General features: G+C 39.6%; 1 protein-coding gene across 3 annotated transcripts in view; it reads left to right on the top strand.

Annotated features, from left to right (window-relative positions):
* The first annotated feature begins 85 nt into the window (after positions 1–85).
* Positions 86–26,705, top strand: part of BBS9 (Bardet-Biedl syndrome 9) — a 285,582-nt gene continuing 258,962 nt past the window's right edge. For all 3 annotated transcript variants that reach the window (XM_032707850.1, XM_032707763.1, XM_032707681.1), the window contains exons 1-5: positions 86–330; positions 1,369–1,489; positions 6,327–6,477; positions 7,662–7,726; positions 9,816–9,929. In XM_032707850.1, coding sequence (XP_032563741.1) covers positions 1,378–1,489; positions 6,327–6,477; positions 7,662–7,726; positions 9,816–9,929 — 442 coding nt within the window. In that variant the 5' untranslated portion in view covers positions 86–330; positions 1,369–1,377. The remainder of the gene's footprint in view (positions 331–1,368; positions 1,490–6,326; positions 6,478–7,661; positions 7,727–9,815; positions 9,930–26,705) is intronic.

The raw sequence follows: 26,705 nt of genomic DNA, 5'->3' as shown, positions 1-26,705 counted from the left end.
AGGAAACTCTACAGGAATGCCTCTGTTCCTCCCTCTGCACCCCCCCCCTCGCAGAGGAAGAAATGATAAAGCCCAACGGCCCGCGGCGCCGCTTCCTAAACTACACTTCCCAAGCTCCCTCCTGGGCGGGGCGCGGGGCGGGGCGCGGCTGGTACCGGCCGTGGGGAGGGCAGGATGCTGGAGATGGCGGCGGCGGTGGAAATGCGGCTGTAGCGCTGCTGCTCTGTCTCTCTGTGCTTCGCCTCGGGCCGCGCCTGAGCAAGGAGCACCTGTGAGGAAGCGGGGCTGCCGCCCCGGGGCGGCTCGGACTGCGCTGTGCCTCCCGCCCAAGTAAGCCCCCGCCGGGCTCTGTCTCCCTTGTCCCGCTCCACGGGGATGTGTGGGTGTGTGTGTCCGGGGCTCGCGGCGGTGCTGTGGGTGCCGCACAGGGGCTCGGTGAGGGAGGGAAGGAGGGGTGTGCGGGGAGGGCTGTGCTGTGCCAGCCCGCACTCGGCGGCAGCAGGTTGCCTAGCGGGCATAGCGACGGGAGCCGCCCGAGGGAATAAAGAAGTGCTTTAATTTTCTGGACGTGGTATCCTTTAAAGAGGAAAGGCGCGGGCTTGCAAGGCTGCGTTTGCTCCGAATCCCGTCTTTTTTCCTCCTTCCCGCTGGAGCTGCTGCTGGCTGGATGCCCCTCGGCTCCTCTGCGGGCTGTGGGATCGAGTGTGTCCAGGTTCCTGGACGTGGGCTGTGAGTTTTGAACTAGGATAACGTTATTGTCAAGCCGCCTACAAAAGGATTAGTCTCCTCACTCCCTCCCTCCCTCCTTCCCCCATTCTTAAAATAACAGCAGGTAGGGAGCAGAAAAGCTGATTTGTGCCCTGCGTGACCGAGTTCTTTAGTCGTGTCACTAGAGCATCTTCAAGGCGATTACCTGGTGGAGGTTTTGATGATGTCTGTTTATGCTTTCGTTTACTTTTCTAAAAATAAGTTCTTTTGTAGAAGATTTACCTCATAATCTTTTTTTTTTTTCCGACACTCCTTGGTAACAGAGAACCTCAGTTCTATGACTTTGAAAACTTCTTATTACTTAATGGTTTTAACAGAAGACTTTTGGCATTTTTTTAAAAAGCTGTTATTTTGTTGCATTTTCTTCGTGTAACTAGCAGATTCTGTCACAACTAATTTAACTAATGACAAGAAGATTCCTAGGGTGGTTTCTTGAACTACACTGGAGTTAACGTTTATTCAGCTCACACTAGTGCAATGTGAAGCTAAGAGTTGTAATATACTTGATAAAAGCTGTTGCTAACAAAGGAGAAGTTGTTTGTATAAACAGTTGTGTATATATTAGTATACGCTTTTGACAACGGTTTGTTTCCTTTTCAGTAAAGAAGAATGTCTTTGTTTAAAGCTAGAGACTGGTGGTCCACCGTACTTGGAGAAAAGGAAGAATTTGACCAAGGCTGCCTGTGTGTTGCTGATGTTGATAATAGTGGCAGTGGACAAGGTAAATTCAGAATTATGTGGTTGCTGGGTTGTAAGCCACTCAGCTGCAAGATTGCTTTGACCTGAAAGCTTGTTAGCCAGGCTAGCTGGCTAGTTAAAGTCTGCTATCTTTAATGTGTCCTTGTAGGCTTAAGAAGACAAATTCAGTGCTCTCTGTCTTTTTATATTTGTACGTTTCTAACCATGTTAATCCTTGCTTGTGTTCACTAGTAATTTCTCTCACGTCTTATTCTCTCAGTGGTAGATATCTTTAAAATAAAACATTTTCAGTTAGTCATGGAAGCAAACATGTTCCAAACTGTTGCAAAAACCTAAGGAGAGAAAAAAAAAAAGGAAGGTAAGAGCTAATAAGCTAAGAATTTAGAAAAACACATAACCCTTTTAGTCTGGAAAATAAGTGACAATTGCAATAATGACTCTGCTTGAGAGTAAACCCTGCTTTTCTACGTAGTCATTAATAATGTGAAATGGTCTTTGCTGTCAGGGAAAGTTTTTTGTGTATATGGTTTTTAAATTAATAAATACACTCATGCTCACCTTGGAGCTCTGTTTTTGCTCAGTAAAGCTACTTGAGTTTGATTTCCTTACTACTATACTCTTCTAAAATTATTTTAATTATTTTAATTTTAGATTGTCCCTTTTCAAAAGAATTTGAATAAAGTTGAGCTGTTAGTTATTTGGTGTACAGCCTTTTTCAGTGGAAATTCATAGAGTCATTTAGGTTGCAGAAGATGTTTAACATCAAGTCCAACAGTTAGCACTCCATGTTCACTATTAAACCATTTCGTTAAACACCATGTCTACATGTCTTTTAAATACGTCCAGGGATGGTAACTCAACCACTTCCCTTGTCCGTTTCTTCCAATGCTTTTGGTGAAGAAATTTTTCCTAGTATCCAATCTAAGTTGTACCTCCAGACCCTTCACCAGCTTTGTTGCCGTTCTCTGGTCATGCTCCATCACCTCAGTGTCTTTCTTATGGTGAGCTGAATACAGTATTCAAGATGCAGCCTCACCAGTAGTGAGTATGGAGGCACAATCACTGGCCTGGTCCTGCTCACCATACCATTTCTGATACGAGCCAGGATGCCACTGGCCTCATTGGCCACCTGGCCTCATGGCCACAGCGTTGGCTCATGTTCAGCCGGCTGTTGACCAACATCTCCAGGACCTTTTCCACTGGGATGTTTTCCAACCACTCTGTCCCCAGCCTGTAGCACTGCATGGGGTTGTTGTGACCCAAGTGCAGGATCCAACACTTTGACATGTTGAACCTCCCACAACTGGCCTTGACCCATTGATTCAGCCTGTCCAGATCCTGCTGTAGTGCCTTCCTACCCTCCAGCAGATCAACACTCCCACCTAGCTTCGTGTCATCTGCCAGCTTACTGGGAGTGCACTTGGTCTGCTTGTCCAGATCATCGATAAAGATATTAAACAGGACTGGCCCCAGTACTGAGCCCTGGGGAACAGCACTTGTGATCGGCCACCATCTGGATTTAACTCCATTCACCACCAACCTCTGGGCTCAGCCATTCAGCGACTTTTTTACCCAGTGAACAGTGCACGAGTCCAAGCCACAGTTTCTCCAGGAGAATGCTGTAGGAAAAGGTGTGAAAGGCTTTACTAAAGTCTAGCTAAACAACATCCACAGTCTGTCCCTCATCCACTAAGCTGGTTGCCTTGCCATAGTAAGAGATCAGACAGGTCAAACAGAACCTGCCTCTCATAACCCATTGTTGGCTGGGCCTGATCCCCTGGTTGTCCTTTATGTGTAATGGCTGTGTAATGGCACTCAAGATGATCTGCTCCACGACCTTTCCCGTTACTGAGGTAGGGCTGACAGGCTGGTAGTTCCCTGGATCCTCCTTCTGACCTTTCTTGTAGATGGCTGTCACATTTGCTTATTTACAGACAGCTGTGACCTCTGCAGTTAGCCAGGACTGCTGATAAATGATAGAGGGTGACTTGGTGAGCACTTCCACTAGCTAGGTGGATCCCATCTGGCTCCATAGACCTTGGTGTGTCTAAGTAGCATAGCAGAATGCTGACCATTTCCCCTTGGATTATGGGGGCCTCATTCTGCTCCCTGTTCCTCTCTTCCAGCTCAGGGTGCTGCATAACCAGAGAACAACTGTTCTTCTATTAAAGACTGAAGCAAAGGGCACTAAGTGCATTAACCCTTTGTCACTGTGTTCCTCCCTGTATACAATAAAGGATGGAGATTCTCCTTGGCCCTCCTTTTGTTGCTATTGTATTTATAGAAACATTTTTATTCTTTTATGACAGTAGCCAGATTAAGTTCTAGCTGGGCTTTGGCCTTTTTGATTTTTGTCCTGCATAACCTCAGGACATTCTTGTAGCCCTCCTGAGTGGGCTACCCCTTCTTCTGAATGTCATCATCTCTGCTTTTTTCCCTGAGTTCCAGCCAAAGGTCTCTGTTCAGCCAGGCTGGTGTTCTTCCCTGTAAGCTCATCTTTTGGCACACAGGGACAGCCTACTCCTGTACATTTTAAGATTCCCTTCATGAAGAATGTCCAGCCTTCCTGGACTCCTTTGCCCTTCACGGCTGCCTTCCAAGGGACTCTCTCAACCAGTCTGCCCTCTGGGAGTCCAAGGTAGCAGTTCTGCTGAACCCCCTCCTTCCTTCTCTGAGAATTGAAAATACAATTTTATAATTGCTGTGCCCAAGATGGCCTCCAACCATCACAGCACCTACAAATCCTTCTCTGTTCACAAACAAGTCTGGTGGGGCACCTTCCCTAGTTTGCTCTCTCACCAGCTGTTTCAGGCAGATATCTTCCACACACTGCAGGAATCTCCTAGACGCTTCCCTCTGCTCTATTTCCAGCAGACATCTGTTAAGTCGAAGTCCCACAGACAACAAAGGCCAGTGATTGTGAGATTTATCCCAGCTGCTTATAGAATATTTCATCTGTCTCCTCATCCTTGTTGGGTGGTTTATAACATGAAAGGCCTTGCTGGCCTTTTCCCTGATTCTTACCCGTAAACACCCCTATCATCACGATCATTGAGCTCTAGACAATCAAAACACTCCCTACCATACAAGGCTACTCTACCACCTCTCTTTCCTTACCTATCCCTTCTGAAGCATTTATAGCTATCCACTGCAGCCCTGCAGTTGTATGGGTCATCCCAGAGTTACCATGATGTTTCTGTCTTGGCAACTATGTCATTATTTTCTAACTACATAGCAGCTTCCAGCTCGTCCTGTTTGTTGTTCATACTGTGTGCACTGGTGTAGAATTGTGTTATTAATCCTGCCGCCTTTTTTTGTGAAGTCTTAATTCTCTTGTGACTTTTCTCAAGCATTTCTGTGGTTTCTAGCACGTTGATAACCCTTGAGCCTTGAGCCTTTGAGCTGCCATGTAGATCTCTATCCCCTGCCTCCTTTGAGATGGCAGATGCAAGGATCTCACTAGCACACCGTCCCTTAAACATTGGCATGACACCACCAGGCTTATCTCTAGTGATCCTGGCTTTCTCGCTTTCCTCCTTCAAATGCAGTTTAAAGCTCTCTAAACAAGACCTCTAACTCCTGAGCTAAGATCCTTTTTCCCCCCTAAGACAGATGTACACCATCTATTGTCCACTGGCTTGGTGTCATTGTCAAAACCCTCAAAATTCTGCTGGAGTTCAAAATAGTCTTTTCCTAGAAGGAAAAAAAATAATGGGGAATAAGAGTCTGCTGGTTTATTAACTTCCTCAACATTACATTTTCTCTTTGTTGATTAGACTAGGCTCTTTTTCTTCCAGCATTCAGGAACAAAAGTTAATCATTTGCTTAATATCTAAAGCAGGTGAAAATGTCCTCACTTAAGTATTAATAAATTAATACATAGAATGGATTTAGTTTGCCGCTGATGGAATCCTTGTTACTGAGTTCAGGAAAAGATGAGTGGGGAGGGCAGTCAGTATTTTCTGAATGAAAGACTTGGAGCGGGCAAGGTTTTTTTGTGGCTGAAGAAGAAAGGAAGCAACCAACTGTTCTGAGCTTTTAATGTGGAATCCTGTGGAACTATGCAAAGACTTTAGATTCTGGTCAACATGGTTTAGGGGTACTTGTAGGGCTCTCCTGACTTGTGTACAAGTTTTACTGGTTTTGATTTAGATCTGCATTGGTATGATGACCTATATCTAGAGGAAGTAAGTATTGACAACCAACTTGAGTTGTTGATTGTTATCATGAGAGACATCTCTGGGGTTTTTTTCATTAATAGTTTTTTGTTATTCGGCTAACAACCAAATGACCACTTGCTTAAAATACCAATTCCAAAAACCCTCTAATTTAACCACTTCCTTCATCTTTGAGATAATGGATCTGTCTCAAGAGCAGGTAATCTCAAGGCCTAGCTTTGTTGACTTTGTGCAGTATTTATGAGGCTTTAGTTTGCATTTGGATAAATACCGTCGATCCCAGTTTTAAAAGTCCACAATTCTGCTGGTGTGATATGTGTGTGCACAAATCTAAGATGTATAAACTGAAAGTTTGAAGTACTCTTTAAAATGAATGAGAATGTTTAAGAATTGTGGACATCAATCTAAAATAATGGAATAGTAACAGTGGTCAGTGCCACCACCATGATAATTGTGATATTGAATCCTTTGCTGACAAATTTTCATGAATCTGCAAAAGAGATAATTGCTTATCTTAACCTAAAAGACAGAGCATAATCAACATTAATTGAATCGTGTCAATATACTATCTTTTTAGGGTATTATTTGAAACACTTCTGCAACAAATTGAATTCCACATGTGCTACTGTATTGCGTAGTATCCTTTGTGTTGTTTTTTTTTTTTGTTTGTTTGTTTTTTAGATAAAGTTATTGTGGGCAGTTATATGGGATACCTCCGAATCTTTAATCCACATCCTGTGAAACCTGGAGATGAAGTACAGCCCGAAGACTTACTCTTGGAAGTGCAGTTGCGAGAACCAATATTGCAGGTGGAAGTGGGAAAATTTGTTTCGTAAGTAAATGGCTGGCTATTTTGGTTTTTTTAAGTTTTAGATTTGATTTTCTTCCTTTATTTTGGAGGGCAAGTTTCCAGTTTTCAGATGGACAACTGTTAATCACATCTATGTGTCCTGTCGTATGCATTGGATCTGCTTCTTACATCACCTTGATATGAGAGAATTTTTACTTAAGGTATATATGGAGGATAATCTGCCAGATACTTGTACAATTTTTTAGGAGCATGTAGAACAGGAAAAACTTTATATTGAAAGTTATCTTTTAAGGTATTAAGAAAACTTGACTAACTTGTTATGATCTAAGATGTAATATGGGCCAGCTGTTTTCGTTTTGATAGAGGACAGAGGACAGAAAATCTTTAATTCCAAAGAATTTAGTGGAAGTAGATGGCCAGGTAGAGGAAAGATACTATGGCTCTAAGGATAAGACCTTATATTTATTTGGCTGCAAGGGAATCTACTTAGAAGAACATTATTTTAGAATTTAGTTCTTAAAGGATGCATTTTAATTTTGAAATTGACTTCTAATACTGCATCATGAACTTTATTTTATTAATGAGAGAAAAACCTGTACTAAACACGGGAAACACTCGTGCTCTGAGACCAAAGGGCACAAGCTGGAAGGCCTCCATCCATTGGAAATTGTTCTTTTATTCAAGTACTCATGGAGTGACCCTGTGTGGGAATTCCAATGCCCTACTCTGTGAAATGAACTAAAACATTTTCTAGAGTTACAGCGCAGGTACTTTCTCTGCTGGAAATACTGCTTGGGTTCAGGAAAGAAATATGTGAGTGTTCAGATATTCTGTGCAGCTAGTACAAAAGTGAATTTTAAAAAAAGTAGTGTCTGTGGTTACTGAATAAGACTTGTTTGGAGCGGTGATCCTCATATCATCCTTCCATGAAGGAATAACAGCACCTTGTTTGAAATGAATTTCAAGCTAAACTGGGTTGCTCTTGATATTTAAATCTGAAAATATGTCCCTAAAGAATTCATTTGGATTTTGAAATTAACTCCAAATACTTCAGGATGAATTTAGGTTAGATCAGCATCTAACACCCAAACCTTTGCATTTGGTACACACATGAAAGCAATTTCAATATGTTATTTGAATTTTATCCTGTATAAATTTTACTTGGAATTGATCTAAAAATAGTGGTTTTTTACCGTTCTTTACAGTGGTACCGAAGGACTTCATCTGGCTGTGTTGCATTGCCGAAAACTCTGTGTATATGCTGTTTCAGGTTAGTTTACAGATCCAAGCTTTCCAGTGATTTTAAGTGTATTCTAAAGTTTGGATTAGGTTAATGGTAAACTTGGTATATGCAGTGTTTGCTCACCATCCCTGAATGTCTGCAGTCATATTCTCTCATTCAAACTCATGTATGAAGAGGAAACATCAGTAATTAGGTCTAGATATTTCCCAGAGGTTAACAGAGGTTTGCTGATCTGCTCAGTGGCTAGCATGCTGTGATGTCTGTGATAGTCTGTGGTTGGTAGTGACTGTAAACAACTAGTTCTCATTACAGTTTTAGGACTGGATGTTGCTGTTGAACATGCTAATGAACAAGTGGTTGTATAATGCCAACTTACTTAGCTCTTTAAAAATAAATAATTACAACTATTTCTGAAATCAAAACTCCAGGTAATTTCTTAAAAAGCCAGAACATTGGTAAGGTAGCCCATTAGAAGACAGAAGGTTAATACTGGTAAGAAGGTGAAACTACTATGTGTTTTCTTATATCCTCTTTTCTCTACTGCCTTTGGCTGGAAATTCTATATGATGTGTTCTCTCTGTGTGAAGAGGCAAGTCACAAAATACCTATTCTGTACATTGATTTCTGTCTTCTATATGCTTAGAGCAAAGCACAGATTTAAGAGATCTATTAATTGTACACTCATCTTCAAAATTCAATAGGTAACATGGCATTGTTCATTTTCTCTGTGCAGGGACATCTGTGGCTCCTCTGTCATTACAAGAGCATGGTTTTCTTATAGGAGCAGCTTGCTTCCTATTCACAGCCTTTTAGGCAAATATGTTATAAACACATGCTCTATTTTCAAATTCTGTTTGCCTGTCTGGAGACACCTGTAAAAATGGTCTTTGTTGAGAGGTGACACTTCAAGATCTACTGCAGTTTTCATACTTTCCCTTCTCTGTAACAGTGCTTATGTCTTAGGATTGTAGCCTACCAGTACAATTTTTATTAAAACAATTTTTTTTTAAAATTTGCATTCAAGGCATACAACAATGAGTCTAGAATTCTTTTCTAGGTATAATTTGCTGTTTGGTCTGCATGGCTTGAGCAGTTAAGTAATAATAAAAGTAAAATTTTGCAATCCTTAATAGACTTTTCATACTAATCTGTAAATATGCATGCTTTAGTGGTAATTTCTGACATCTGAATGGACACTTGTCAAACAAGCTCCTTTGAGAAATAACTATCATTATTTCTTTATGCTTCCATGGCAAATTACATTTTCATAAAGTGGAATCTTTACTTGCTTTATACATGGCACCATATCTGTTATTCATAATAAAATAACTATACTGCTTCTCCTTAACAAATGAAAGCATACTTCAGGGCTGACTGAAATATGGCCTGGATGTTTTATTAGAGGCAGAATACACAGACTGACAACTTTCTAACTTGTTTTTCATCAAGTGTTGCTGATTATCTAGCCAGGGGATAGGGCTTTTCCCCCTCATGTCTATTCCAGTCTTTTCCTAACATGGGCCTGATTTAGGGGTAATTGTTTAAAAGCTATATTTGATTTTAGTTGGAGAAATTACTTAAAAGGTTAGTATAAACTACAAATTTTTCATAACATGTTGTTAAAGACAGTGTTGAGATAATCTTTGTATAGTAAAGCTGTGGTGGGATTTAGCTTATGTATCACTCACTCAAAACACCTTTTTCCCAGCTGATGTGACTATTGACAAAGGTTTGTTTTTTTTTTCCTGCTTGCTAATATTAGTCTTTAAGTATTACTTTATTCACGGGGTGAAGACTTTTGATTCTTAAAAGGTGAGTTTTAACTTTAGTTTCCTTACAAAGACTTTTTGAATTTGTGTTACTTCCCTGAAGGGGTCAGGAAGTTAAAATTCATGAAGACCTTTTCGGAGAATGTGATGTATATCACAAAATTATTTTCATTAGCATTTATTTGTCTTTTATCTTTGCATCGTTGATCACAACGGTGTGAGCCTCCACATCTCAAGGTCACTAGGATTAAGTTACAGTTTTTTCAGATTGTTTACACTGGTACTTCTTTACTTCTTCCACAATGTGTGGATCAAAGTAATAAAAATATACCCTTCATTTTTTGTAGGAACTCTGGGAAATGTGGAACATGGGAACCAGTATCAAATTAAGCTGATGTATGAGCACAATCTTCAGAGAACTGCTTGTAATATGACTTATGGTCCATTTGGTGGTGTAAAAGGTAAGGTCCTTGTTGTATATTCATTATCATTAGTTGTTTAACTACAAACTTAAAGTTTGAAAGGCGACATGATGCTGCTGTCTAGAGGAAAACCTCTTTCTATGAATGGTGGTACCTTTTATCTGAAGGATATTGAAAATAATTGAAGTTAAAATGAGGCAAAGAATATTAAATGCAGAATAGTTGTTTTCTCACATTTTGAACTGGAGATGAATTTTCAAGGCTAATATTGATTTTAAAAAACATGACAAAATCCCTGGCTCTTCCCTTGTGAAATACTTTAACATCTAAAAATAATTGTTTTCTTCTATGCTTCAATTCTGTTTTGCTTTTCTGCGCTTGCTTATCCTGGACAAGTTAAAAAGTTAACATCTTCATTTGCTGAACCTAAAATATCCAGTGCCTTGAAAGATATGTTATGCAGATTTCTAAAAAAATACTTAAACTTCTATTGGAAAAATGTAACAGTGGACAATAATATTTATGGTGTGTTTGTAGATTTCAATGAGTTTAATAGATATCAGTCTTTTTTGAACTTGTGGATGTTTTTGTGTTCCAATGTGGAAGCATTTAGATTTCCTTTGCACAACATCTCTTTCTGTTCAGAAGTGAAGTTTGCCCAACTGGGGTGTGGCAGTCATCTACAAAAGTAGTGTCCCTAAATTGTTGGCAGAGTGGTAGTCACTTTCCAAGGCAGAAAGTCTTCTGGGTCAATATGGCAGATATGTGCAGACAGTCCCTCAGTTTTATGGCTGTAATAACCTTCTCGTAATAATGTTACAATGCTTTACCCTAAGCTCACACTTGTCCCTGGGCTTCAATTCAGCTGACCAAAATTTGTACTGATTGAAGAGATTTTCACTTACTAATTTCTTACAACCACCTTGGGGAAAATGATCAACTCATGTAGGTGAGAAGGTATTAATGATATGAGTGTCTTGAGGAGTGAGTGTATAGGGCATGGGCATATTCCTGTTAGCAGCAGAAAGACATTTTGAAGGTTCCTAGATTTGAGAAGAGGGAATAATGTGCTTTCTGGCATAGTGGAATTGCAGTAACAAATGTGTAAGGGATCATTGTGAGTGTCTGGAATGTTTCAGGAAAAATAAAACAAATACCCTGCAGTTCTGCAGAATAAACTCTCTGGATTTTTGACATGCATGTTTGTTTACCATGGAGGTCCAAATAGAGGTCTGACCACCACCTCAGACCTGTCTCATGAGCTGTAATGTAACGAAGAAGGTGTATTTGCAAGCTAGGGAGACAGAAGGTACTGTATACCTTAGAACCTACTCAGCCAGCCAAACACTTTTCAACACGTGGGATGGTCAAAATGAGGGCCAATCCTGACAAAGCAGCAAGAACAGCAGAGGGAACTCTGGTAAGTTCTACAAACTTTTCTTAGTTTTCTAGTAGCACTTCTGTGTTAGCATGTCATGCAGCTTTCCTTTTCCTTTTCTCTTCCCCATGTTTGAGTTCACAAAAGTATGTTTATTGCTGTTAGAAAAAGAATGATCTCAAGTCATAAGTAATCAAGGAAGGCAGAAATTTATATGATGTAATGAATAATACATGTTCATATTGTAAAATCAAGATGCTTTCTGTTGAAGACATAAATCTAGGAAAATTATAGTGAATGTTCAGTTACTTGATAGAAGGCTATTAAGGCATGTATTGAAACATCAGAGAAATTGGCAAAATGGACACTGGCAAAAGTTCTTTTTGAGAAATGAAAGAATATTCTTCTTATTTTGTAGATTTCCTGCACTGAATACTCTTTTTTATGTGGCTTTCCTGGACTGTTTGATTAGATTTCCTGTCAAGGATGTGCTTTTAATCTTGTGCAGTGAAACTATTTCAGCTTTTTTTTTAATATCATCTTTAATATTGTGTTCTCTCCTTGAGGTTTAAGAGTGACAGTATTGTGGTTTTATTTCCATCTTGCAAGACCATCCTGAGTGAACCAGAATGGAGGTCTATCAAGTGTAGTTAATTTTAGTAAACAAATGCCTGTCCGGGTTTGGTCTGCCATGCTATCTATGTGTATCTATGTTTGGCAGATGTTCTGGGGTGCCACTGAGAGTCTGTAAATAAATTAGTATTTTTTTTTACTATCAACCTTCTGCTAGCTTCCCTGGAATTCTTTTCAGGCATCTGCTAACAGCCTCTCTCACCTTCAGCGATGGTTAATTCATGATGGTGGCGGTGCTGTAAGCGTGCAGCAGTGAGCTTGCTTTGCTCACAGTCTAACTTCTACGCCCCCTCTGGAAGCAGACTAACAAAATGTTAGGGAGAATATTTGGATTTATTGCCTGCTGTTACTGCTGTGACTAGTATATGTCTCATTGCTATACTCAAGCATCCTTGAAACAACGTGAAGGTGAAAAAGGCACTTCACAGGTCATATTTACAAAGCTGCTGAAGCAGACACAGGAGAATGGCAGTTGAGCAAGAAGAAAGCATAAGTACAGGGAAAGCACACTTGGGGGAGTGTTGGGGGGGAGGGTGTGTGTTGGTCCCCCAGGAACATGATATTTTGTCTGAGGAAGCAAAGACAGGAGCAAAGCTGCAGGAGTTGACACAGAGCACTTGATCTATGAAGTTGCTCAGTCCTGCTCAGATTTCTCTTGATGAAGGTTATGCTTTTGGTCTTTTTTACTGAGCTTTTAATCCTATGTCTTCAGTGGTAAAGAAGCTCATTCTGCCCAGCCATATGAGTTAACACTGACAAAAGGAAAAAAGGATTGAGTTTGGAGTCCTGAGGTGTATGGGTCAGGTGAAGAGTTAAGTCAGGACCCTGAACTTTAGGAAACCAAATTTCCAGCTCTTAAAGGGTTAAACTGGACATCTCTTTGCCTGAAATGTGATAGAGATGTAAAACATACAAAGTACAACTGTCACTTTTCAACTGTTGATTTTTAGTCTCTTGTATTAAGAAAAAAGCTCTTACAGATTTCTCTGTGGAGAGAATTGTAAAGTAAAGAAAGCTATTTTGTAGCCTACTTGCTAAATTTCATTCTTGCTAATGTCTTCAGATTAATGATTTGATCTATGAACAATTTTCACATGTGGAAGAATTGACACAGCTGTTCTCGTAACAGGAACAGATGAAGAAAATCAACAAACTCATTTATTTATTCTCATAATAGAAGGTCAAAACCTAAATTAAAGCTATTAAAGCTATGGAATAAAAAAGCCAAAGACTGAAAAGTTGACCAGTGGCTTGCATAGATTAACAGTGTGCATTTTTCTTAAAAGTAGCAGAGTGTGAGTTGTGGTTGTCACCACTAGATGGTCCTCTCGTTACAGTTATTGGTTAGTAGGCAGCATCTCTAAAGCTGCATTTATCCTTGAACTGATTCTACAGGTGTATTTACTGCTAGACTTAAAAGCACTTTCTGCAAACCTCTGTAGCTAAAAGTGTTTTATTGATGGAAACAAAATGTATTCTGTTGGTTGTTGAACTTTAGCAAAAAGGAGAAATGAGCTTGATCCTTACTTTCAGCACAAAAGGCCAGGGATATGAGAAATAACAATGAAACCCCTTGTAAGTTTAGCTGGAATCCTAAACAAAGCTAATGGAAATGTTTAAAAATAGTAAATGTAAAACACCTACAAAGATGAAATAAAAGTCAAGCATAGTGTAGGCAGGGCTAGTTGTGACTTACAACTTTAAAATCTGTGACAAAGGAAAGGATTATAATGCAGAACTTCACAATTCTTTGCTGCTTTAGATTTATGTTTGTTCCTTGCCATCTCTGAACACTAATGCTAAAATGTAAACAAAAAACTATCAAGAAGGGACATAGGAAGATCAACTATTCATTTTATATTTTAAAAAAAGTGTGTTGTTAGCCCAGACTTTCAAAAGTAGAACTTAACTTTTAAGACATTGCCTTTGTTGTTTAGAATGCATGTCTCCTTTCCATATTTCTGAATCTTCCTCATGATCTTAGAGCTATAAGTTGAGTTTGTCATCCAAAACTCCAATTCTAGCATGAGTTGTTTTAGAAACGATGATTCATGATAAAATTATGAGTCAGTAGTGCTGAACACTGTTTTTTAACCAAGTGAACTCTTAAGCTAGCCACAACATATCACAGCCCTTAAGTAATGAACAGATCATAAACTTTATGTTTTACTTCAGATATAAAATTCAAAGAACTTGAGTGTGCTCTACCTTAAGCTCTTTTAATTTTTTTTTTTTAAGAAAATGAAGGTAAAAAACCATATATTTTTCTGATTTATATTGTAGCCTTACCTATGGTGAGGACTCAACTCTATAAAGATTTTACTTTATATAAACCCATTTATCACATAATTTTTATGAGGTCAGGTTATACTATTATGGCATCATGCAATTATACCGCCAGAGGTTGCTGTGCTAACAATTCAGCTTTCATTATATGAAGTGATGTCTGCTGATAGTTTAGAGTATCTTGGAAAGTATTTTCTGGTTTCACAGCTGTAGTATGTTGTTCTGGGTCTTTATGAGTCAAATACCAATGACTTAGTATTTGACTCAAGCTCATTATTTAAGATGATGAGCTCATTAGAGAGGTTAAGTTTGGAGGCAGCCTGGTTAAGGTTGGACTGTAGCAACCATGCCCCGGTTGTGATCTCAAGGTGTGTGGGCCTGGCGAGGCCCAAAGTCAGGACCCTGAATTTTGGAAGAGCGAACTTCCAGATGTTTAAGGAGTTGATGAATGAGATCCCTCAGGGAAACTGTCCTTAGGGACAAAGAAGCTGACCAGAGCTGGCAGCTGTTGAAGGACACTTTTCTTAGAGCGTAGGGCTCTCCATCCCAATCAAGCAAGGCTGGTCAGATACTAGCATGGATGAGCAAGGATCTGCTCCTCAAACTGAGGAGTAAGAAAGAAATGCACAGCCAGTGGGAACAAGGACAGGTGACCTGGGGAGAGTACAGGCATATGGTTCAGATGTGTAGGGATGGGATCAAGAAACTCAAAGCACTGATGGAACAGGACTTGGCAAGGGATATAAAGAATTACAGAAAGTGATTCTGGAAGTACATCGGTGAGAAAAGAAAGGCAAAGGAGAGCCTAGCCCCCAGTAAATGACAAGGGAGAACTGGTAACAAATTTGGAGAAGACTGAGGTACTCAATGAGTTCTTTGTCTCAGTCTTCACTGACAGGTTTCCTAGATCTCTCAAGTCCCTGAACCTCTAGTGGGAGTTGGAGGAGCAAAGTCCCTCCCACTTAAGTAAAGAGTAGGTTTGAGACCACTTGATGAAACTGAATAGCCACAGTCTGTGGATTCTGATGACAGGTATCCCAGGGTCCTGAGGCAACAGGCCAATTTTGTCAAAACCACTCTCCATTGTATTTGAGAAGTCGTAGCAGTCAGGCAAAGTCCCTGGCGACTGGAAAAAGGGAAACATGTCTCCTGTTTTTAGACAGGGAAGGAAGGAACATCCGTGGAACTACGGACCAGTGAGGCTCTCCTCTACGCTTGTGAAGATCATAGAGCAGATCCTCATGGAAGCAATGTTAAAGCACACTGGAGGTGACCAAAGACAGCCAGCATGGCTTCACTAAGGGCAAATCTAGTGGCCTTCTATGATGGAGTGACTGCAAGGGTTAAAGGGAAGACCGACTGATGTCATCTACCTAGACTTCTGTAAGGCCTTTGACATCGGCCCATGTGGCATCCTTATCTCCAGATTGGAGGGACATGGATTTGATGGATGGACTATTTGGTGGAAAAGGAATTGGCTGGATGGATGCAGCCAGAGAGTTGTGGTCAATGACTCTATGTCCAGGTGGAGGCTGGTGAACAGTGGTGTCCCTGAGGGACTAGTGCTCTTCAGTATCTCCATGAATGATGTAGACAGTGGGATTGAGCGCACTCTCAGCAAGTTTGCAGGATGACACCAAGCTCTGTGGTGCGACTGACACACCTGAAGGACGGGATGAAAAAGAAGACACTAGTTTGGAAAATGACTCTTACTTCTACATTACCAGTTCTATTGAATGGATTAGGCCTCAGCTAGCTTATAGCTGTTAACCTAAGTCCTTCTACATATACTTCTTGTGCCTGACTGTTCTTAAAAGGAGAGATTTATTGATGTGGAGCCTGCTTATAAGCAATGGTGGTATTATGCTTTTTATAGTGAAAGAAAAGTACCTTTATTGCTGCTTTGAAAAAGTGTGCAGATCAGGCCACAATTTCATTCTCTGCCTTTCTTGCCGTGAGTCAGATTGTTGATTTGTGTTTGAGGAAAGTATATGCAATAAATTTCTACTGACGTGATGAAGAGAGTGAAGAAGTGCTTTAAAGCAGAAACAAAACCACTATTACTTGAAACTTAGGCAGCTTTACAGATTATCACAAATTTCCTGTGGTCAACTGTGCGTTAGACTGAATGGTGGGCAGGATAGTAGCTCGTGTATGAACAAACAACAGTGTGTGAGTGAATACTAAAATTCTATGCTTTGAGGGCTGGTGTATGAAGTGCAGATTTCCTGAGCTGTTGTCTGAATTGCTTAGGACGTGTGTGAATGATCACGTGCTGTAATAGGAGGATGACCTTTCTCAGGTGAGGGTTGAGTTCTGTGATTGTTCTTCAGGGCATAAGTGGTATATGAAGGTAGGTGGGTGTGTGAACACTCTTAATGCTCCCAGTTTTCTTTTTCAATTTCTCTTTTCAATTTTGAAGATTTTGTCTTCTATTTAAGAACTAAAGAAGCAGCACACTGATAGCTTACCAGTGGGACACACAATCTATTGGGTTACTCTTGAAAAGAATACTAATTTTATTTAGTGAGAGACAGAAAGCATAGTTTAATAACCTTGCTTTCTTAGTTGCCGAATTATTTTTGAATGGTGTTTACTTATAGATAATGGCTTTGCATTGCAAAAGCACTATTACTGTGTGATTCCAGAAAATATTCTTGCATTATATAATAGTTCAATGATAAGTGAATTCATCCTGGTTTTATATAAGCTCTTCAAATGAGTGGTAAATGATTTAGAATTGGATCCTCCTAATAATGCATAAGTTTTGAAATTTACTTTTTCATCTGAAACCTTAATGCCTTAAGTTGGCTTCCAGAGTATTTCAGATTTATTTGAAGTTGTTTGATGGATACTCTACCAATAAAAGCAAATAATAAAACAATAGCAAAGAGGAGGAAAAAGCAAAACACAGCTTTGACCTGAAAAAGTTACAAGCAAAAAAGTGTGAAAATACCTTGAACTCATCTTTTTCTCAGCAAATGGCCTTGAATTCATTTTACTTTTATTATAGCACTGCCCTCGAGGCAAAGTATGTTTTGAGTGTTACCACAAAGAGGGTGCTATACGGAGGAATTTTTTTAATAATGAAATACAACATATGCATAAACTGTGCAACTTTGTAACAGGAAACTTTTTAAGAAGGGTAGACGGTGCTTAACTTTTCCACAATTCTGCAAGAATGAATTTTATTAGGTGTTGGTCAGAAAAAAAATTATCAACTGGGTTTTATGCTGTAAGGTTAAATGATTCTTATGACTGTTTTTAGATACAGGAGCAGTATAAATTTGGACTTTGATTTATTGGCTAGTTCTGTTAAGGAACAGAATATCTAACTGTTGTCTTCCTGTTCAATTGCTTCTGCATAAGGACAGATTATTTGAAAGATTTGGGCTTCTGAAGTTTTTTCATGGAATAGGTCTGCTGATACCTAATTCTAATTGGTTTCTGATGTAACTTTGGAAACCTGCTAGTGTTCTGTTTTTTCCTTATAATAGTGGAGTTAGAACATCTTCTCTAAATTGAACATATGAATGGAAAAAAAATCAAAGAAAATGTTCTCTGAATCTCTTACCATCCATTTCCTTTTACCTTTTTCAGCTTCTTAGCAGTAATGATTGTAGCGTAATGATTGTAGCCTAACTGAAATAAAAATTCCCATTGCCTTCAGTATACCAGAACTTTGCCTCAATTATAAATTGCTAGATATATAATTTAATTTGTATTTTGTTCAAATGAAGCACTATAATTAAAATGAAGTAAAACCAGTTGTAGAAATGCACAACTTTGGGAGCAGTTGTATATATAAGTGAAAGACTTGTTTTTTTGGTAAATTCTGTGTGATACTTTTTAAAATTTCCTTTGTTGAAATATGGTACCCAAATGTGTGCAGTCATTGTGCACTGGTAGTATAAAATGTTTTGTATCTTACATGTGGGGTTACGACTTGTGCAGTGCTCCTGCCAAGAATCAGTGAGTGCCAAGGCAGAACAATAATTACCTCATATGTTTTTAATAGTACATGTGTATTAATAATGACCCAATCTTGCATTTGTCTTTTTGCTGACATATTGTTGACTCATATTTAATTCATCATCCTACTCTAATCCCCAAATTCTTCTTCTTAGTGCTATTGCTTGCCATTTTCTGGTTTCCTGTGAGTCAATTGTCTGAGATCACATCAGATGTTTTACTTAAGTTTAAAAATACTGTCTCTGAAGTTTAGAAATGTAGTATATGTTATTGCCCTGTCTAATGAATAGTTTGGCATGATGAATTTTCTGTTACTTCAAACCTATGTACAGCTTTATTATTTATATATGTACTTTCTTATTAAATGTTCCAGCATTTCTCGTGGATGCATTTGTGTAAGATTTGTTTGCTGCCTCGTATTTTTTCATCCAAAAGAATGCAGTTCTGGTTTCTAACTATTTAGTCTATTTTGTCATCTCAAAGATCTTTTAGAAATGTGTGTATGTAGCTTTTGTTTATTTTTTTGTTGTTAATCACTGACTACTCCATTACAAAAGAAGTTACTAACCTGTAAGTATTTATTTGAAAGGTCACCAAACCCTTTTTAGTTGCTATTCCTAGAGGGTTGAAATGTATCTTGTACAGTCTATAATGCTTTATACTAATTGTACTTTGAGTTTGGTGCAAATCATTCTTATAAAAAATCACCCTACTGCATCATTGTTGTGGTTTAATCTGAGCCAGCAACTAAGTACCATGCAGCTGCTCACTCACTTCCTCCCACCTCATCCTGGTGGGATGAGGAGGAGAATCAGAAGAGGTAAAACCTGTGGGTTGAGATAAGAACAGTTTAATATTTGAAATAAATCAAAATATTGTAATAATTAAAATAATAATAATAAAAAGTAGAGAGAGAGAAATAAAAGCCAAGAAAAGCAAATGTTCCGCAATACAACTGCTCACCACCCACTGACTGATGCCCAGCCTGTCCCCCAGCAGTGATCAGCCCCTCACAGCCAACTCCCCATCATTTGAGTGTTCGCTGTGTGCTTCCAGCAGTCTTAAAATACAAGATAACAAATTGTTCCTGCTTGTTAAACCTGTCATGTCTTTTCTGAGGTTGCCAAAAAGTCAACCAATAGGATGGTGATTTTTTTTCATAGAGATGTAATTCACTGACTCTTTTGACCACAAAGTAAGAGTTAGTCTTTTCTGTATGTTGGTTACTAGCCTAGGATATATGTAGACAAATGATCTGAATGTGAAAAGTATCTGTGTTTCCTTGGTGGTTTTGAACATATTTAGTCAATCTGTTTATTTGTAATTTTAAGGGGATATTTGAGACTTCTTCAAGAGGTATATAGGAGCTCCCTCTAATACTTTGTGCAGTAAACTCCCATTTTTGTGTTGTAAGCTTCAGGCTGTTCAGCTTTGTTATAAATTGCTTTCAATGAGTTCTTTGGATGTGACTGCAGTTATTCTGGAGAGGATTCTTCAGCAGATGTCTTCAACAATTCTCTAGCTCAAAAAATTAGTAAAGAATCACACAGAATGGGTAAAGATGGAAGGGACCAATGGAGGTCATCTAGTCCAACTCCACCCCTCAAGCAGAGTCCCCTAGAGCATGTTACTCAGGATAGTGTCCATCTGGTTTTTGAATTTCCAGAGAAGGGGACTCCATGATCCCTCTGGGCAGACTGTTCCAGTGCTCAGTCAACTGCACAATAAAGAAGTTCTTCTTTATGTTCAAGTGGAAATTGTATTACAGTTTCTGCCCATTGCCACTTGTCCTGTTGCTTGGCACCACCAAGAAGAGCCTGGCTCCATCCTCTTGCTTGGCACCCTCCCTTCAGATACTTATAGGCATATCCCCTCTCAGTCATGTCTTCTTGAGGCTGAACAGGCCCAGCTCCCTCAGCCTTTCCTCGTCAGAGAGATGCTCCAGTCCCCCAGTTATCTTTGTTGCCCTCCACTGGACCCATTCCAGGAGCTCCATGTCCCTGTTGTACTGGGGATCCCAGAACTGGACATGGGGCTGAGTAGAGGGGCAGGATCACCTCCCTTGACCTGCTGCCAATGCTTTTTGTAATGCATCCCAGGATACCATTGGCCTTCTTGGCCACAAGGACACACTGCTGGCTTATGGACAACTTGATGTTCATCAGGACCCCCAGGTCCTTCTCTGCAGAGCTGCTTTCCAGCAGATCAGCCCCCAGCCTATACTCGTGCCTGGGGTTATTCCTCCCCACATGCAGGACCCTGCACTTGTCCGTTCAATTTCAAAAAATTCGACCCTGCCCATTCCTCCATCATGTCAAGATCCCTCTGAAGGATTGCACAGCACTCTGGGTATCGGCCACTGCTTCCAGCTTTGTGTCATCAGTGAATTTGCTGAGGAGGCACCTGCCCCTTCATCCAAGTCATTCATGAATAAGTTAAATAATACTGGGCCCAGTATTGAATCTTGGGGGACAATGCTAGTTACAGGTCTCCAGCTAAACTCTACCACTGATCACAACCCTCTGAGCTCTGACATCCAGTAAGTTCTCAATCCACCTCACAATCCACTCATCCAGCCTACATTTCCTGAGTTTGCCTATAAGGTTACCATGGAAGATAGTGTCAAAAGCCTTGCTAGGTCCAGATAGGCAACATTAACTGCTCTCCCCCATCTGTCCACTAGTTATACCATTGGAGAAGGCAGTCAGGTTGGTTAAGCGTGATTTCCCTTTGATGAATCCATACTGACTACTCCTGATCACCTTGTCTTCCACATGCTTAAAGATGACCTCCAGGATGAGCTGTACCACCTCCTTCACAAGAATTGAGGTGAGGCTGACTGGCCTGTAGTTCCCTGGATCCTCTTTCTTGCCTTTTTGAAGACTATAGTAACACTGGCTTTCTTTCAGTCCTCAGGAACCTCTCCTGACTTCCATGACTTTTCAAAGATGATTGAAAGCAGCCTAGCAATGATACCTGCCAGTTCCCTCAACACTTGTGGGTACGTTCTGTCAGGGCACATGGACTTGTGGATCTCAACTTTGACTAAATGGTCTCTAAACCTCCTCAACTAAGGGAAACCAGACCTTCTCCCTGGTCTCCTGGATCAGGGATTCCTGAGGGTTTGCCTTGTCAGTGAAGACTGTAGCAAAGAAGGTGTTCAGTATCCCAGCCTTCTCTGCAACCTCTATTGCAAGGGTACCTGTTCCATTCAGTAGGGGCCCCACATTTTCCCTAGTATTCCTTTTGTTATTGATTTATTTGAAGAAGTCCTTCTTGTTATCCTGGACACCCTTAACCAGATTTAGTTCCAAATGGGCCTTGGCCTTCCTTATTGCATTTCTGCATACTCTGATAATATCCCTGTATTCATCCCAGGTGGCCTCTACATGCTTTCACCACATGTATCTCCTGCTTATGTCTGAGTTTTGACAGAAGGTCCATGCAGGTCTTCTGCCTCTTTTGCTCACTTCCTTGCCCATGGGAATGCACTGTTCATGAGCCTGAAGGAAGTGATCCTTGAATATTGACCAGCTCTCTTCGACCCCTCATCCCTCTAGGACATGTTTCCATGGGATTCTTCTAAGAAGGTCTCTGAAGAGGACAAAGTTAGCTTCTTGAAGGCCAGGGTTGTGATTCTAGTCATTGCCCTGCTTCTTCCTGGCAGGATACTAAGCTTCACGACCTCATGGTCACTTTAGGCAAAGCTGCCCCCAACCTTCACCTCTCCAACCAGATCATCCTTGTTAGTTAGTATAAGCTCTATCAGCACACCTTTCCTCATTGGTTCCTCCACCCTTTGTATCAGAAAGTTATTGTCAGTGCTTTCCAAGAACCTTCTGTATTGTTTGTGCCTAACTGTGTGGTTCCTCCAGCAGATGGCAAGATGGTTGAAGTCCCTCATGAGAACCAGGGCCTGTGACTGTGAGGCTGCTTCCAGCTGTCTGTATAAGACCTCATCTTCTTCCTCCTCCTGATCAGACAGCCTGTAGCAAACACCCACACCAGTGTCACCCTTACTGGTCTGCCTTTTAATCCTAAGCCATAAACTTTTGAATCACTCATTCTCCCTGAGACAGAGCTTCACACATCAAACTACTTTGGGAAGTGCTTAGGAATCATGAAGCTTCTTGGTCTAAGGAGACTATAAAAGGAGAAGCAGGAGAAAAGATGGGGAATTTCACTGGGTTTTAACCCAGTGGGATTATGTTGTTCTGCTTGGTTATAAGTTTGCAGATCTGTCTTAAATGGAATTTTAAAGATAATCGATTTATTGTACTTTTGAATCTACTTAAAATATTGCAAAATAGGGACTATATTCAACTTCAGCTGAACTCAATGAAAGATCTGCTTTTGATTTATCATTCACTAAAAAAATCCATGTGCCCTAACTATTCAGTCAAATGTTATTGATTTGAAAGGGCAACTGCTGACAGTACTTGATTATGAGAGATTTGCTAGTTCAGTAAGGTGTTCTATAATATTTGTACAATGTATGATATAACTTGTAGAACTTCAGATGAGGGCAGTTTGACACTGGAAAGGTTCACAAACTAGAATTTCTCCTACTTGCTTTAGAAAAAGCATATGCTAGTATTTTAATGCCTGTGTGAATGCAGAACTCTTAGAAGAAGATTTCTGCAGCTGCTGAGGCCTGAAAAATAGTTACTGACCAAGCTATGGCAACAAACAGAATTTAAGGAAAAAGAGTTCTACCATATCTTCTGGAACTGTCATTATTCAGGCTACATCTTTGTATACAGCCATTCTTCCATGAATGGCTAATGTCCTTTTTTTCAAACCCCCCTCTATAATGAATCTGCTGTATTGAAAAGGAGAACAACTTCGTGTGATACTGCTTTCACAGTTGCCTGAACATTTTTCCTGAGACTATTTCTTGCACTAGATAGAAACATCTACTTTTGAACATGGAAAAAATTCTCTGCTTAATATGAAGGTTGTAAGAAACAAATTTTAGTATTATAATCTGTTTAGGGGAGGAAACTTTACCTTTCCTGTCTAAACAGTGTCAAATGCCATGTTTCTTTCTGTAGGAACTTTTGTGTGTTTTATATTGCAGCTGTGATACTTTTGGATCTCTATACTGCATGCCAGTCTTTTGTGCTCCTTTGAACCGTACTAGTGTTCTTGTTTTGAGGGTCCTTCCACCACCTTAGGCTAATATAAAATTTAAAGGGATCATTCCTAAGTTGCATAATTAACTATGTCATCTTCTGTGATAAGAACTGAATGAAGAATAGAAGGGTGTATCACAGGGTATTTCTCTAAAGGATTGATTGTGCCAGTGAGGGCTGATTGGCCTTTGGAGATAATTTAATAGTTGAAGATTCCTTTTCCATCTAAAATCCTCTTTTATGCTTTATGGCAGGCAGAAATCTACAAGAGGTTAGGTAGAGGGAATGCAGTTTTATGGCTGAGAGAAGCAAGAATATTCTTTTTCTCATGGCACCTCTGACTGCATGCTTTACTGTGACTTGACTGGGGAGGCTTCTTACGAAGCGAGCTGCTGCAGAGAGAGCATCTCTTGTACTGGGACTTGTGAATATGTTTTACTGCAATACTTTATTATCTGGAAAGGATTAGAAAATAATTAAAGCTAACATCAGTAGAATAAGGATTTAGTGTTTTCCTGAAATACTTTCCTTCGTTTCTCTTGAAGTTCTTCCTATCCACTACTCTATTTTTATTTCCTTCCTGTTGGAGTGATTTTCAATTCCAGCAAAACAGCACTTAGTCTCAGCTGGAACATATGTATACTTTGTGCATCGTTTGGGATGAGTAATTGCATTAACACTGAGCGATGCAGGGCATTTTTCCTTGTCCCCTTTATGTTTGTTTAGGGTGTTGCACTGCCTTGGCACTGCTGTCAGATCCTCTGGCCTAGAATGAATGCCTGCAGCTGAAAGTCTGGACTTTGATCCCTTCTGTAGTAAAGCAAGGAGCAGCCACCAGACCACCAAGCTAGTAAATTCAGAGTTCTTTCTGAATGTACACTGACATGTGCTTCCTGAGTTGGGTTAGGGAAGTAAACTAAGACTTGCCTTTTACTAGGCATACATTGTTTTAAGAACTTATTTTCTAACTTATTTTCTAATGGTTTTTCCATTCATCAGAACTGATTCCTGAAGTGCTTTCCTCACTGTTGACCCAGATCTGTTTTGCTAAATGAGCTAAACTCAATAGCAAGTAGAATTTTCCAAAATGGGTTTGAACTAGAGGAGACTTTGTTGTCTATAGTGGGAGAAATTTTCCAGGGCAAATTTCAGTGATGAAGTAAAAGGAAAACATATTTGCTTGTTTCAAGTCAGGACAGGAACTTCTCTTCCAGTGTATGGGAATGCAGTTTATGTTCATCACTTCACTGGTCAATGGATTGTGGATTTAATTTTTTTATCATATTAGGAAAACATTTCCTGCATATCATTAAGGGGCTCTTAGGCTCCTGTATTGAGGAACTTTTGATTACCATTAAAGGCAGTTAAAGTTTTCTCACTTGACATCTTCCTAAAGTATGTAACTTTATGAAGCTTTTTCTGACTTCCAGTTTATCCCAGTGTAGTTTTCATTGCATGATTTCACGTGGTGCTCAGGCCTTGTGATTACATAATGTACTTTTTATGAAAATGATTTGGTGCCAGAGGGGAGGCTCAGAGTAGAGGAAGTCATTAACATGCAAAAAACTTGAGCTCCAAAATAGCTTTGATTAGAAACTTATTTCAAAGAACTACCACCTGCCTCTCATTTTGTCATTGCATTAGCTCTAAAAATACATTGTGGTTTAAAAGTGTGACGTAAATGTATTCGTATTCTGCTAGAATAACAAACTACAAAACAACAGTAGCTAGACTTATGCTTAAAAGTAACACTTTCTGGCTGAGGGACATTCCTCTTGAGACACAAGCTGCTGAAACTATGTAGAGTACACTAAGTGATTCCATCTGATACTCAGAAAACACTGTGGTTTATATTTTCACTTTATAAATGTGTCACTGGCAAAGCCAACTGGCTGCAATAAGCTTTTTTGAAATGGACATTTCTGGCTGAGTTTTTGGAAGACTGCATTTCTTAAAGTGAAACATAAAAACTCCATTCACTAGCTACACATTAAAAACAAATGGCTGAAGGAAATAAGTTGACCTATAAAAAGTTGGGAAATAGGAGTTCATATACAATTTAATTTTCTTTAATTAAGCTTTACATGTAATAGTTTGGATAACTGGAGTTTGATCCACTTGTGCAAGCTAGTTAAAATCCAAATTTGAAAATTAGTGAGTAGGAACAACACAAATATGATGAACAAAGTGGTGGGTATATTGAGAAGTGCTGCTGTGCTTTTAGAGGCCCAAAGTGTGATTGCTGATTCAGTCTTATGTGCCTATATTTGTTTCTTTAGGCAAGTATGGTTTGGTGCTGCAGTATGCTTGGAGATCTTTGGAGTGCTCTAAAGAACTTGTCATATTATGTCATGTCGTAATCAGTCATGTCACTACTGTTAAAACTGAAGAGTTTTTACAAAGATTGGGGTTATGCATGTTAAAGATCACAGAATCACAGAGTATGCCAAGTTGGAATGGACCAATGAATGCTTCCCTGTTTTGTATGACATGTAGCTTCATACATATTGCAGGAGGTGCTATAGTTTTTCTGTTCATCACTTTCATGATATGATGAAATTGGTAAGAATAAGGTTAATATTTATAATATAGAGGAGACAGAAGCTATTATTATTTGTTACTTAAGCAATAACACCTCAACACTTTTTTTGTTATTTGACTTGTAATATGTATCATAGAATCATAGAATCAGCTGGGTTGGAAGGGACCTCTGAGATCATCAAGTCCAACCCTTGGTCCACTACTGCTGTGGTTACTAGACCATGGCACTAAGTGCCACATCCAGTCTCATCTTAAAGACCTCCAGGGACGGAGAATCCACCCCTTCCCTGGGCAGCCCATTCCAATGCCTGATTACCCTCTCTGTAAAGAATTTCTTCCTAATATCCAACCTAAACCTCCCCTGGCAGAGCTATCTTACTGATAGCTGCCTGGGAGAAGAGAGCAACCCCCACCTGGCTACAACCTCCTTTCAGGTAGTTGTAGAGAGTATCACTGCATATCAGTTGTATCTGCTATAGTTGTCATCAGAAGAGTAGAAATTAACAACTTAATTGTATATTTTAGGCAAGCCTAAACCCTAAAGGTTATGATCAGTAGTTGTCTTGAGATAGTTTTCTTACTACTATCAATATAACTAGGAGTACCTGAAATTTTATTCGATTACAAAATATATAAGATTTACATTTTACAATTAAATGTCTTTTCTTTAGGTCTTCTATCAGGCAATATTTAGAACTTTTCAAATCTGAATAGCAACATGGAAAAAAATTAAACATAATTGCTGTAAGAATGTTTTCATGACTTGAGTCATTTTATGCACAGGTTTAATTTTTCATTCTTGCTTGTTTTTTTTCCTCCTGATTTTATCTATATATTTCTAAGGAAGAAAAGAGGAAAAATAGGAAGCAC

The sequence above is a fragment of the Chiroxiphia lanceolata genome, chromosome 1 (assembly GCF_009829145.1).
Source record: "Chiroxiphia lanceolata isolate bChiLan1 chromosome 1, bChiLan1.pri, whole genome shotgun sequence".
Lineage (NCBI taxonomy): Eukaryota > Metazoa > Chordata > Aves > Passeriformes > Pipridae > Chiroxiphia > Chiroxiphia lanceolata.
This window is presented reverse-complemented; position numbering and strand designations above follow the sequence as displayed.